This window comes from Gracilinanus agilis, chromosome 2 (assembly GCF_016433145.1).
Source record: "Gracilinanus agilis isolate LMUSP501 chromosome 2, AgileGrace, whole genome shotgun sequence".
In the NCBI taxonomy this organism is placed as follows: Eukaryota; Metazoa; Chordata; class Mammalia; order Didelphimorphia; family Didelphidae; genus Gracilinanus; species Gracilinanus agilis.
In genome coordinates this window covers 425,800,532-425,815,350 of record NC_058131.1, presented here as the reverse complement: position 1 = coordinate 425,815,350, position 14,819 = coordinate 425,800,532, and the positions used below count along the sequence as shown (strand labels likewise).

The 14,819-nt window shown below is 39.3% G+C and overlaps 1 protein-coding gene across 3 annotated transcripts in view; it reads right to left on the bottom strand.

Moving 5' to 3' along the window:
* KIF3A (kinesin family member 3A) overlaps nt 1-12,107 on the bottom strand; it is a 48,479-nt gene extending 36,372 nt beyond the window's left edge. Inside the window, exons 1-3 of one of the 3 annotated variants that reach the window (XM_044664662.1) lie at nt 11,732-12,107; nt 7,436-7,709; nt 3,552-3,696 (exon numbers count right to left, since the gene is read on the bottom strand). In XM_044664662.1, the coding sequence (XP_044520597.1) occupies nt 3,552-3,696; nt 7,436-7,709; nt 11,732-11,737 (425 nt within the window). In that variant the 5' untranslated portion in view covers nt 11,738-12,107. Of the gene's footprint in view, nt 1-3,551; nt 3,697-7,435; nt 7,710-11,357; nt 11,676-11,731 lie in introns of those variants that run through there. The other 2 variants (XM_044664663.1, XM_044664661.1) reach the window with 2 other exon arrangements.
* Between the last annotated feature and the right edge of the window lie 2,712 nt (nt 12,108-14,819).

Sequence of the window (14,819 nt, the reverse complement as noted above, 5' to 3'; positions counted from 1 at the left end):
TTGTTTATGGATAGACTGAGCCAATATAATAAAAATGACAATTCTACCTACCAAACAAAAAACAAAAATTTCATAGTATTGGGAAAAAAATAACAAAATTCACATGGAAGAACAAAAGGTCAAAAACGTCAAGAGAATCAATGAAAAAATGTGAAGGAAGGTAGCTTAGCAGTATCAGATCTCAAACTATTACAAAATAATAATCATCAAAATAATCTGGTATTGGCTAAGAAATAGAATGATGAATCAATGGAACAGATTTAAGGCACATAATACATAGTAGGAAATGATCACAGTAATCTAGTGTTTGATATATGCAAAGATGCAAGCATTTTGGACAAGGTACTCACTATGTGACAAAAATCACTGGAAAACAGTTCAGCAGAATCGAGATATGGACCAACAATTTACACCATATACTGAGATGAGGTCAAAATGGGTACATCATTTAGACATAAAGGATGATATCATAAGCAAATTAGGGAAACATGTAATATTCTCCTGTCAAGATTTATGGATAAAAGAAGTATTTATAACCAAATGAGACAGAGAAGATTGAAATTTAAAAGGTTTTACACAAACAAAACCAATGCAGCCAAGAGTAGAAGGAAAGCAAGAAAATGGGGGAAAATTTATAGCAAATTTCTCAGATAAAGATATTTCTCAAGTATATAGGGAACCGAATCAAATTTATAAGAATACAAGTCATTCTCCAATTAATACATGGTCAAAGGATATGAACAGGAAGTTTTCAGAAGAAGAAATCAAAGCCATTTGTAGGCATATGAAAAATTCTCTAAATCACTATTGATTAGAGAAATATTAATTAAAACAACTTTAAGATATCACCTCATACCCATAAGATGGATTAATGTGACAGAAAAGGAAAACTGGAACATGTTGGAGGAGATGTAGAAAAAACAGACACTATTGATGGAGCTGAACTGATACAACTCTTCTGAAGAACAATGTGGAATTATGCCCAATGAACTATAAAATAGTGACCTAGCAATACTACTACTAGAGGTCAGTATCCCGAAGAGATCAAAGAAAAAAAATGATCTATATGTACAAAAATATTTATAGCAGTTCCTTTTGTGGTAGTACAGAATTGAAAATTGAGGGCATGCCCATCAATTGGGAAATGGTTAAACAAGTTGTGGTATATGATTGTGATAGAATTTTAGATCAAACAAAGCTCACAATGTCTCTCCACCACAGTTTCTGTCCTTATATTAGGGAACGTCAATATATAAGCTGATGTTCCCACAAATATCCTAGCCTCTCACTTCTTCAACTTCTTCACCTTTCATGACCTCCAATTCCACTTCACCTCAGTAAGATAGGGATAGTCTCAGCATTATCCACAAGTTTTCCACTTCTATGACTGAGAACTATGAAAATCTATCTGACGATAATTACCTCTCATTCTGTGCTTCATCCCCTAACCCTATTCATCTTGACCATGAGCTCCTTATTGCTCATCCAGGTCATCACCCCTGTCCTGACTTCACTTGCTTCTCTTGACTTTAAACAGTTCAAATTTACTCCCCCCTTTTACCAAACCCAAACTTTGGATCATCCCCACCATTTGCCATCTTTACTCCTATACAAACAAAGCTGAGGGTGCCAGGATAAAGCATACAACAATGCTGAATGGGTCTACTTCATGCTATCTAATCTGTTTTCACTCACGATATAGAAAGCAATCCTTTTATTCTTCCCCAATGAACTCTTCCACATTCCCTAGTATATGTTCTAAACCTTCTCTTTTCACCTTCAGCATCCTGCATACCTTGTCCTTCTCAGAAGACCTCTTACACTTTATTGAGAAAACAGATCATTTGCCATGAGTTCTTACTCTCTTTGTCTTATAGTTCAAAACTCCTTTTCATAATTCATCCCCCAGTTTCTTCTTTTACTCCAATCTCTGATTAGAGAGGTAAAACTCTTCTCCAACTAAAGGCTGACCCCTAATATTTACATCTTCATTCTTTTATTCACACCCTTCCCATCTCCTCCAGAAAACTGCCCCTAAAATCACATCTTTTTTCACTTTCTCTAAATCTTAATTTTCTCCCTTCCAAGATGCCTATCAAAATGCCAACGTATCCCCTTATCCTAAAAATCTTTCACAATCTTTCTATTTCCACAAGCTATCATCCTTCATCTCCACATAAACTACAAAAAGCTGTCTACTTTTGCTGCCCTTCTTGATCTACATCATATAGCCATAGCCACCATATTCTCTCTGGGTTTTCATGACACTACTCATTTGTTCTTTCTTCTGCCTTCTGGCTTCTTCTCTGCCTCTGCCTCCTTTGCTGGAGTCAAGCTGAGTTAGAAATTCACCTCAGACACTTACTGGCTGAGTAACTCTGGTAAGCTACTTAACCTCTAAATTTTTTTCCTAATCAGTAAAATGGGGGTAATAATAGCACCTACTTACCTCCCAGTGGTGTGAGGACAAAACAAGATAATCTTTGCAAAGCGCCTTGCAAATATTAAAGTGCTATATAAAGGGTAGCTATCATCATCATCATCTACCCAACTAAAGGTTTAATATTGGATCCTCTTTTCTTGTCTCTATACTTTCTAGCAGTGAGGACATTAGCTCTCATGAGTCCAAATAACCTTTTCTATGCAGGTGACTTGTATCTATTCTATATCTTTTCCTTCTACACATAAGACTTCCACCTTGGTTCATACCCTCTTAGGTTCTCATTTAAATTATTGCAATCACCTCCTAATTGGTATAACTGCCTCTAGGATCTCCTACCTCAAATGGATCCTCTCCAGGGATGCCAAACTGATATTCTTAAAACACAAAATATGTCACTTCTTTGCTCAAGAAGCTTCAGTGGTTTTCTATTGCTCTAGGATAAAATACAAATTCCAACTTGAAGTTTCATTACAGTCGGGCTCCAACCTATCTTTTTAGAGTGATTTCACATTAACTACCCTTCAATCATCTATATTCCTTGCAAACTGGCATATTTATTATTCCCTATATATGACATTCTATCTCCTATTTCCACACTTTTTCATAGGCTATGCCCCATGTCTGAAATAGTTGTTCCTCTTCAAGTGCCTGAGTTTCAAAGCATAGGTATAGAGTTAGATGAACACCAAACAATGCTCTAAGCTACATTGATAGGAGTTTCCTCATCACTTAGGTATTCCTTATATCAATGAAAGAGAAGGTCTAGCCTCTATCCCTAGCTCCAACCTATCTTCCAACTAAGTACAATGAAATTACATGTCAATTCCCTGTATTTTATTTACCTACTATCCATATATTGTTTCTCACCAAGCAGTTTTCTTTTTGTCATTATAGCCCCAGCACAAAAGCCTGGCAGCTAAAGTAAGGACTTAATGAATGATGACTGAAATAAAGGCCAAATACTTGGGAAAATAATCAGTTTGTTACCTAGTAAAATTAAATATATATGAATGACAACCTCAAAATCAATATCTCCCTACATAAAAAGATTTTAATTTTAAAATAAGCAGAGCAATGTTTTTTAAAAAGGGTCTTTGTTTTGTTTTACCTTGTATCCCCCTCTGCTTTTGCAATATGACCAAATATATGAGCAAATGAATTTGGGATAATTCCTCTAAGTTCAGGTACAGCTCGTACACCTTCCATGGTAAATGTTTTGCCAGTTCCAGTCTGTCCATATGCAAATATAGTACCTGAAATAGAAAGAAAATATTTACTCTAATGATATTCAAAATTTAAATTCAACTAACATTTTATTAAGCATCTAAAGTTTGTAAAACACTGCATTGGGCACTATAGGAAATAAACAATAGCTAAGTTAAGTTCCCAGCACTCAGGAAACTTACAATCTAGTACAATGCCTCATAAAGTTAATTAATAAGCATTTATAAAATAAGTCTCCACTATGTGCCAGGCACTGTGCTAGGTTAGGGATACAAATACAAGGAAGAAAACAAAAACAATCCTTACTCTCAATGAACTCACTGATTGACTGAAGAAGGATAGAGCATAAAGATAACTATTAAAGATATAACATTATAGAATAAGAAAGTACACCAAACACTATGTTAGGTCTGAGAGGACAGGAAAATCAAGGTAGACTTCATAGAGCTGGCAATATGTCAGTTGCATAGGATTTAAACAGTTGAAAAAGAAGGAAATGGAAGGCATTTGAAGGAACAGGGAAAACACATTTTAAAAATATACAAAAGTAGGACTGGTAGGTGGCTCAGTGGATAAGAAAACCACACCTAGAGATAAAAGATACTGGGTTAAAATAAAATCTGGCCTCTTTTTTTCTTGCTGTGTGACCCTGGACAAGTCATTTAACCTTAACTGCCTAGTCCTTACTGCTGTTCTGCCTTGGAACCAATACTTAGTAAGGGTTTAAATATATATATTTTAAAATTACTATTCTAAAAATTAGTAATTTAAAACTTAAAGGAAACAAATAATCCACAAAAACATTCTTTTCCTCCTGAAACTTTTACAATGCATTTCAATCACTAATCAGTCTTTTTATAGTGAACTTATTTGGTCAGCTGAGACAAAATAGTTCTCATTATCACTGAATAAGAAGATTTGGTGTGGCAATTAATCAATAAAAATTTAATACTTACTTCGTGCCAGGCACTGTACTAAGCACTGGGTTCTAAAAAAGAGGCAAAGGATAGCCTCTGCTCTCAAGAAGCTCACAATCTAATGGGGAGAGACAATAATATTTAGCCTCTTGAATCTTAAAAGAATTTGTGATCCTGCCAAGTCCAGCAGCCTTCCTGCCAACTATCTTGATGAAATCAACTGCAACAGTCTATCTAATATCGTGGCCAGCAAAATGACTCTGAGGATTATCAGAGAAGCTCTTGATACATATGAGCTTGCCTATAACCACACAGATGATGTAGGATCACTAAATTTCAAGAATTTAGGGCCATTTTCCAGCTTCCTACAAGAACAATAATGAATGTTCTCCTTTGGTTTAGCAAATTTGCTGTGATCAGTGTGATCATTTAGAACAGATTTAGCTAGATGTTTTAAGTAAGTGACCTTCACCGACCAATGAAGCCAACTGCTTCTGTCAGTGGGTCATTCTTGTTATCACTCATCACTAGCTATATTATCACAGAGGACATCTTTGATAGACACATTCCTGACAATTGAAACCAACATTATTCCCAGGCAGAGCCTCGCTCAAAATTTCATGGTGAGGGGGCAGCTAGGTGACTCAAGTTGATAGAGAGCCAGACTTGGAGACAGAAGGTCCTGGGTTCAAATCTGACCTTAGACACTTTGTGGTTGTGTAATACTGGACAAGTCACTTAATCCCCACTGCCTAGACCTTTCTGCTCTTCTGCCTTGGAGCTAATACTTAGTATTGATTCTTAAAAAGAAGGTAAGGGGGGGCAACTGGGTAGCTCAGTGGAGTGAGAGTCAGGCCTGGAGACAGGAGGTCCTAGGTTCAAACCCGGCCTCAGCCACTTCCCAGCTGTGTGACCCTGGGCAAGTCACTAGATCCCCATTGCCCATCCTTACCAATCTTCCACCTATGAGACAATACACCGAAGTACAAGGGTTTAAAAAAAAAAAAAAGTTAAAAAAAAAAAAAGAAAAAAGAAGATAAGGGTTTTTTTTAAAAAAAAATCTTCATGGTACGTTTTAAAAGGCTTTACTTTGGTTGCAACATTGATTGAGGCAAAAGTCACCACTATGCTTGTCTTTATAACAATGTTCATATGGCCAACAAAGTACAATACCAATTCCACCAATCTTGGGGACACCTCGGAGGAGTAAACCACAGGGACTCATAGCTGGACAAACTGACAGCAGGATGCAATCAATCCAAAGCTTCAAGCAGAATAGTTCTATTAGCACTGTCATCCATAAAAGAGACATTCTATTCCTTGAACCAAGGTGTATTAAGAGTTTGATTCCTGCATGTTTACTGCAAATATTTATTTTTTTGACAATTTCCTCACATCTCTTCTAGCCATGTGGAGGCTTAGTGGAACCCATTTTGTAAACACCAGCAATGAGTTGTTTTATACCTACTGTATATGACAGAAAGGCATGCTCAAAGGTCTTCCCATTCTTTGAGATACTTCTTTCAAATTCTCACATACCAGTAGCAATAATCTGGAGAGCATAATTAGCCAGAGATGTGCTGGTAATCTTGTTGTTGATAAAATCTCTGGATTTGGGAGCATCAATAATGGTCACATCAAACTTGCTGTTCTCAAATTTCCACAGAGAGATATCAAAAGAGATACCACTCTTATGTTCAGCCTTTAGTTTATCTACCACAAGGCATATTTGAGTAAGTACTTCCCAATCTCAGCAGCCTCTTTTTCAATTGTTGTTCTCATCAATCTCAAGACATTTACAGGTATGATGGTCAGTTGTCATAGATTTGCTAATCTATTTGTCCAATAATGATAGCATGATTAATGTTTTATTGTTGTCCATTTTTGTTAGCTTTATCTCAAGTTTTCATGACACCTGTGTTCTGGTGGCAAACCCATTGTTTGAGTAAAATAACAAATACTTTTCAAGTATTATCCATATCTTACTAGTATGATAGCAATAATAATTTTTACTGACATCTTTCTGACTGTCTCTAAAGGAAATAAGTTCAAATGAAATGAAAAATTCACCTTGCTCTGTTAAATACTAAGTACTATAAGTACTACCTGTGCAAAGTAGGATAGTAGGTGAAATATTTGTAGGAAATTAATATATTGCTTCAAGTCACCATGGCTAGTGATAATATAAAAATCACTAATATTCAGAATGCATCACAATTTTTTCAGAAGTGATATATCTTTCTATTAGTTTTGATCAGGTCAATAACAACCTTAAGAGTTCTCTTCATAGATAAAGCAATTACTATATTTCACAGTTACCATTCTTGAACAATACCAGTTAAAGAAATGGAGTCCAGGATACATGTATAACCCAGTGGAATTGCTTGTCAGCTCCAAGACGGGGTAGGGAAGAGGGGTGAAAAAAATTATGAATCATGTAACCATGGAAAAAATAACCTAAATTTTAAAAAATAAACTATATCAGAACAACAACAAAAAAAGAAATGGAGTCACCAAAGAAGTTTGTTTCAGCTAAGGATGTACATTTGCTATGGACAATCCACAATGTGGATAATCCACATGTGACTAATATGATATATATAAAATACAAATTGTAAAGGGCAGAAGTTTATATTCTTTATCAAGATTTTCCATTATTTATTAAGTTACTGTTGATGTATTAAAGGACTACAATATATATGAGCAAGAACTTAATGTCTGTTGAATAACAGGTTAACAATTAAACTCCATAGGTGAAAAATCCTTTTATAATGCTCAAATAGTACTATATAACATTTATGTTTTTAAAATACATAATCTTCTAATTTAAAAGTGAAATAAAATCAATTACCATTGTAGCCTTCTAGCACAGAATCAATAATGGGTCTTGCTGTTAGGTTGTAAACATCAAGTTGTTTACTATCTGGTCCAAAAACCGTGTCAAATGTAAATGTCTTTGGAGGTTCATTGGAAGAATCTGTTTTGTGCACAGTAATAGTTCCTCTCATCTCATCCACATTAACAGACAATTTGTAGCACATTGCTTTTTCTCTCTCATTGAAGGGTCGACATCGAACAACAACTTTGACATTGTCGCAGCTTTCAGGCTTCTCTGATTTATTGATCTAATAACCAAAATAAAACAAACAATATCAGTATTAATCTTACACATATTGGAATGATTTTCAATGTGAAACTTTCCTGTCATTAAGATAAATGTTTCCCCACAATTACCATGCAAATATTTTCCAAATCTTGCTACTTTTGCTAAAAAGAAAAATAGTCTGGGTACTTTCTCTTCACCAATCTTTTGGAAAACTAAGCTTCCTTCAAGGTTCAGCTAAAAAGTCAAGTTCTAATGAAAGCTAAATTCCTCCAGTAGTGTACTTTCCCTCAGTGAATTATCTCTATGTGCCTTTTGTTTCTTCCTCTTCCCTACCTTGAAGGGTAAGCTCTTTGAAGGCAGAGTAGTTTCATTTTTGTCTTTGCATAAAATAAAGTACCAAGTACCAAGAACAAACATTTATTAAATGCCTATTACCACTTAATTGAAAAAGAAAAGCAAGCTTCTGGTCAAGATATATAAAACTACTACTTTGGCTTTTGATCAGTAAATCAAACAGCTTGATTTTTTATACATTAGAATCATATTCTTTTTTTGTCAGTTATTTATCAAACATCTGCTATGTGCCAAGCACCTCTATAAATGTTGAGGATATAGGGATAGTATTTGCTCTCAAGATCAACAGAAGGAAAGCATTAGTATTAAGTGAAATTAAGAAAGGTTTCTAAAGTGGTTTCTGGACAAGAGATAAAGCTAGTGAGTTAGGAGACAGATTTCTGCTGAATGAATCAGCAAATGACAACAATCATCTGTAAGTTTCTTGCAAAAAGTCACAATTACAGTTTGGTTTTTGGTAGTTTGCTTTTTAAGGAGAGCTGGGATTTTATTAAAGAAATCTGGTGAGGAAGGATTAACAATGCAGATATGCAAAGGCTCTAATCAATTTAAGAGTCTAAAGAGTATTGCCTGATAATCAAAAAAAAAAAAAAAAGGATTGCCTGAATGACTGAGAGATTAAGTGACTTATCCAGGGTCACAAAGCCAGAAAGTATCAGAGAAGGGATTTTACAGGTTAATAGAAAAAAAGATCTGGAAGAGACTTTAGGGGCCATATGTTCTTAACTTCTCACATTTTACAGTTCAGGAAACTGGAAAAAATTGTTTGTACTTGTATCTATTTCCTTATCTGACACTTCAAAATCCCTTAAAATCTGGCTTGTGCCATTACTACCAACCGAAATTAGATTTAAAATTACAAATGATCTATTATCAAATCTGAAGGTCTCATTCCTTATCTTTCTTGACTTCAGTACAATACTTGACATTTTAGATAACCTCCTCCCCTTAGAAACTCTCTCCCTGGGGCAGCTGGGTAGCTCAGTGGATTGAGAGCCAGGTCTAGAGACAGGAGGTCCTAGGTTCAAATCTGACCTCAGATACTTCCTAACTGTGTGACCCTGGGCAAGTTACTTGACCCCCATTGCCTACCTTTACCACTCTTCTGCCTTGGAGCCAGAACACAGTGACTGACCCAAGACGGAAGGGAAGGGAAAGGTTTTAAAAAAAAAAAAAAAAAAAAAAGGAAACTCTCTCTCCCCCAGGGCTTTCATGATACTTCCCTTCCTACAAATCAAGTCTTCTTTCCATCCTGTCATCATCAGCCCTATTCCATCCTTATACATGTGTAGGTATCCCTTGCTCTGTTTCTAATCTTTCTCTCTTACAAAATGTTTTTTATTCATCTCATAAAAAAATTATTTTCATTTTCCTATCAGAAGTCTCAAACCATCCATCTACTCTTTCCACAAGTCCTCAAATCTAAAGTCACTACTCCAAATCAGAAATTTTCTTCCTACTTTATTGAAAAGTTGAAGATCATACACTTTAAGTTCCTTCTCCACGTTTCCAACCTCTCTACATCACTGCCCAACCTCTACTTTTCTGGTTTTTTCAGAAGAAGCTCATCAGCTCTTCTTGTTATCAATCTCCTTTTTTTGGATCCCATCGCTTACACAGTGTGTGATATTTACTACACATGCACATATAAAATAAATATAAAATATATCTTCTAAATTCCAAAGTCAGCTTTCCATTCACTAAACCATACTTCCAGAGAATCACTGGGTCACAGTCAGTTAGTCCTTGCTTTAGTTTCACATTCCCCAAACTGGACTCTGAGATAGGCAGGGAGTAGGCAATGGCAACATCAAGGGTGTAGTCCCAAACCATAGGCCCTCCACTTTCTACCACTGGGCTACCAGAATCCCATGCACTGAAGCCCTTTTGGTGCTAGGTCTCCATGAGGGCAGTCCACTTAAGTGAGAACTGGTGTTAGTTGGAAGGAACCTCAGAGATCCATTTAATCCAATCCTCTCAATTTATAGATGAGAAAACTGAGACTCAAGGCAATTAAGTAACTTAGCCAAGGTTACAGAGGTGAGGTAAAGGCAGGAATCAAATTTAGATTCTGTGATTCCAAATTTTCTTCTACAAGCTCAACTGCATCTTTCTTGTTTCCCTCCTTTCTCTAACGGTAAAAACTATAAATTTAAAATGATGACATTTTGTACTTCAAAAGCATATCTAATTTGTTCCCTTAGTTTCCTCTACTTTCTAGCCCTCACTAAGAATTCAGGGTTTCTCTCAAACCATGCATATGGAGTGAAATGGTTATTTCATATTGTACAATATTCATAAGTCATTTCTATGGCACTTTTACCCTAGAAAATTCTAAATGTCCTATTTCAAAAAAAAACAGTAGTTCAAGGATTCTTAAATTTAGGGGAAAATAATAATAATTCACGTTTAAGTAGAGCATTAAGATTTACAAAGTGCTCTACATAGATTTTCTGACTTAAGAACAAACTTTCACAAAAATTCTCAGTTACTGAAATTTTAGGAATCAAGAGTCTGTAATAAGTATAATCCTATTCCTCAGGCTAAATCAAGTTGTTTATTAGTTTATGTAGTATGTACTCTAGGTTTAACACTTTTACTATGTTATGAAATACACCAAGATGCAATGAAAACAATCTTGCAAGCCCTAGAACTTGAGTTTTAACCCTAACTATGCCACTGACCAGCTGTGACCACTGACAGTTTAGAGATAGACTATCTCTAAGTCTCTATCTAACTATTAATCTAAGAAATCAAATACCACAGGGAAATTTCAACAGGGCATTCTATGACAATCTTTTAGTAAAAAACTGATTGGAACTAAAAGAATAGGAATTACAGTTCCTTAGAAAGGAATAGGAGCAGTAACAATCCCCCAATGGGAAGAGGAGCTTGTTTTGGGGGCCCTGCCAACTCATTTTACTCTACATAATATGAGATCCTCAAAAGAGGTAAATATACTGAATATTAAATTCAGATGGAAGCAAAAGATGGCTTTGACCTCAAGACGCAGGGAACAGTGTCCCCTTTTCCTTGGCCTAAAGGAGGGCTGGTCCTGGTTCCTCCCCGCCCCACTCCCAACCCTAAGGAAAACTCAAAACCCCGCCCAGCCCACCGCCACCAAAGCGACACCAGGGCCATCCGGAGCATCCCTAAAGAGAGGGAGGCCCCAAACCTGGCTCAGAGTAAAACCTAGGAGCGTGATTACAAAGACGCCAAGACCAGCACTGCCCCTTGGCCCAAGTTCCGAGCCCAACCGAACCTCTCTTCCTCAAGGAGGCCGGGCTGGGTTCACCCTACCCTGAGGAGGCACCTGGGCTGAGCCGGGCCTCTCCCATCCTTTCCGATGGAAGCAGATGCCTGGCCCGGGGCTGGGGCTCTTTCGGCCTTCTCGGTGGTATCTCCCCGGGAAGCGGCGGCCGCCGGGACCTCGCCCCGGCCTCTCCCATCCTTCCCCGAGGAGGCGCTTGAGGAAGCTGCCGCTGCGGCCAGGTCTCTCTCGGCCCTCCCTGGGGGGACCCCGGAGGTAGCCGCCGTCGAGGCCCGGGCTTGGGTCGGGGCTGGGCCCGGACCCAGGCCTGGACCTCGGCCGCCCCTCCCGGGGGAGGCCCTCCCGGCTCGGTGCCTCCATGGCAACGGCCCAGGCCGCCGGACGGGGCGGGGCGGGGCGAGGATTCGGCTTCTTACCGGCATCTTGGCCACCGCTGCCCCGCGAGGGGTGGCCGGTTCCCCCACCCCTACACGCAGCTGAGCGAGACCTCGAGATCCCCGGCAGAGTCGGGTCCCAGGCGCTCCTCCCTCCACAGTCAGGCCAGAGGTTCCGAGGAGAGGCGGCGGCGGCCCCGTCGCGCGTGCGCAGTCTGGGCTTCCTCCTCCCCTCCAGACCGCCTTCTTCCCACGTTCCTTCGGATGCACCTGCGCACCCGGCTCTTTCTTTCTGTCTCTCCCTCCCTTTTTTACTCCTTCCTTCTCTAGACAAATAAAAATGCAAAATGAAGGGCCACTCTCTTCCCCAAGACTCTGCCTGGAGGGCTGATCTCCTAGGACGCTCTGGTCGTCCCGTCCCCGCACCCGCACAGTAGTGCGTCTTTGCCGCCACCTGGTGGGAACAGGACTTAGGCCGGGTGGGCGGGGTCCCCGGCGCGTACACACGTGCGTGGAGGGGGCGGGGCCACGAGGGCCGCCCTGTGTATCTGTCAGCCTGCGCTGGGGTGCTGCGTCCTCCACCTAGTCCTCTTCTGAGGTCGCTGTTGTCTTCCAGTCTGTACCTAGCAACGGGCCGGGAGGCCGAGTCCTGGCGGGCAGAAGGGTGGGGCCGGCAACCCCTAGAAGTCTTAAGAGCCTTGGGAGAGACGGGATCGAGGGAACGAAACTAGTGGAAGGGATGACCCCAGGGTGAGGAAAAAGGGGCAACCAGAGGAGATGGGGCTTGCTTGGACCCGCGGGGAGGGCGCACGCAGCGGCTTTGGCCCTGTGGAGCTCCGGGGGCTGCCCAAAAAAGGGGCGCACAGTCTCTGCAGCCGAGTTGTGTCCCCAGTCTCACGAGACTAGCTCCTGACCACCCCCCTATCTCCCAACCAATTCTCTAGCACAAGCCACACAAGCCCTGCAGCCTCACATCCTCTGCTCTGCTCACCACTAATATCTCCATAGCAGAGGATAAAAATGTGTGTGTAGGCAGTTGTGTGAAAATGGGACCCTTCTCTAAGAAACCCCTGGAACCGCAGTGTTCGTGCTTGATTTTCTGATTTGCGCCAAGGTTGGAAGCTCCTGAAGGAAGCTCCCTCAGTCTGCCTATTCACACTACCGAAGCATCTGACTTCATTCCATTAAAATTTTTATATGTTATTGTATTTTATTTTATTGCTTTTTTATTCTGAACTTAAGCACCCCCAAAAGAGAACATTTACATATATCCATATCAGAACATAAGGAATTGCACCTACTTCCTAGGTTTTGAGGATAAAGTGAGATATTTGTAAAGTTCCAAGGTTATATAAATGCTAGTTATTATTATAATGATGATGGAGCTCAATCTGATAATGCTTGCATCTCATTTCCTCTTGCTGACTCCAGACACACAGCCCTGTAGGCTACATATGACCCATGTCTTGTTGTTCTAGAAGGCTGCTGTTTGATCAGCTGCACTGATACTGGCTTTGCCAGCAGCTTCCTTTCCTAGTGCCTATGACCTTCAGGCTGACATTTTGTGCAGTTCTGGAGAACATGTCATTATTATTTGTCACTCAATCAGCTGATCATTTCTTTAGGTTTTTATAGAAGTAGGTACAGGGGAGCTGATCTGCCTGCCATCCATTCAGGCAGCCATCTTGGGTGGAATTCCTATTCCATTTTAAGTAGCAGGAGGTCTGAAGAGATGTTTTACTAAAGATATTAGGGTTTTATTTAAAAATTTTGATAGTTATAGCCACATGCCTGATAAGAGCTCATTCAAATGCCCCACCATGCTTTCCCCCTGGCTGCTTCATAGGAAAGAGAACATCCCAATCAAGTTCTGAGTCTTTATACCTCTGTCTACACAATCACACTTCCTGACACCTGTATATTGCCTAAGAGGAATCTTGGGAAATGTAGTTTTCAAGTCCCCTAAACATCCACAGGAAGTTTATATCATGGATCTCAATATTGACCCCCAAATTTCCAATATCACATTCCCCCCTGAAGAGCAACCAGAGACTGGTCTCCTGGAATGCTCTTGCAAACACAACTAACTTTTAAATTACAGAAATTTGGGGATAAGAAGAAAAGAGGACAAAAACAATGATCCAATGGTTGCTAGCCGTATTTACAAAGCACCAATTAGGGGCAGTCCCCTTTGGCATAAGTGTACATTCAGAACAAATGCATTCAACTCCCCATAGTTCAATCAACTGCACCCCACAGTTAATTTGGACCCCCAAATTTCCAATATCACAGTACAATAATAATAATAATATAAAAATAAAAAATAATAATTGTTATAAAACTAGGGGTCAGTACATTGGCCCCTAAGATTCACTTTATTTCTTTCTCTTAAGCTTTAGGGAGTTTATTTTAGATGAGAAGTTCTAACTTCAGTCTTTAAGTTTGAGCCCATAATTAGGAAAAACACATAGGTGAGGGTTAGCTTCTGCCTAATCTCAGCTCCTTGAGGTTGCAACAAAACAGTTTACTAGAGACATTTGTGTAAAAAAACTGCTGATTCTACTATGATGTCTATAGATTGACAGGCATTGGGAGGGAAGCTAAGGAAAGAGCCAACTTTTTAGGGAAAGACTTCTCAGCCTACATCTTCTTCTAGAGATATCCCTAGAGCGGTTATCTTCATTCCCTACTACTATTGTTTTCCCTTTGCTTCATGCTAACTCCAACATATTAAATCTAGACTCTCAGAATCTCTTCTCCCATTCTGAGAACCTTTCACCTTATATACAAATGGCTAACCCAGTCTCTGAACCAATGGCTTTATGTCAAGCAGATGTATGAGTCTTCCTTATATTCAGTTCTTATTAATTCAGTGAAAAAGTGTTTTCACCTAGTCAAAGTATCAGAGCAAAATAGAATGGTTTCAACTCACCTTTACAAATGAAGCCATTAATCCATTGACAGCTTCCTTTCCAGTTGTCATCCAGTCTGTGAAAATGGAATTAGCTCACCCCTATTCATTTTTTAGACTTTAGCCACCAGGAATGTTACCCCACCCAACTTAGAATTAAGTGGCGAGGGGGAGGTCTATGACCCACATGTGCTAGTAAGTGACAAATCAAAAACAAGT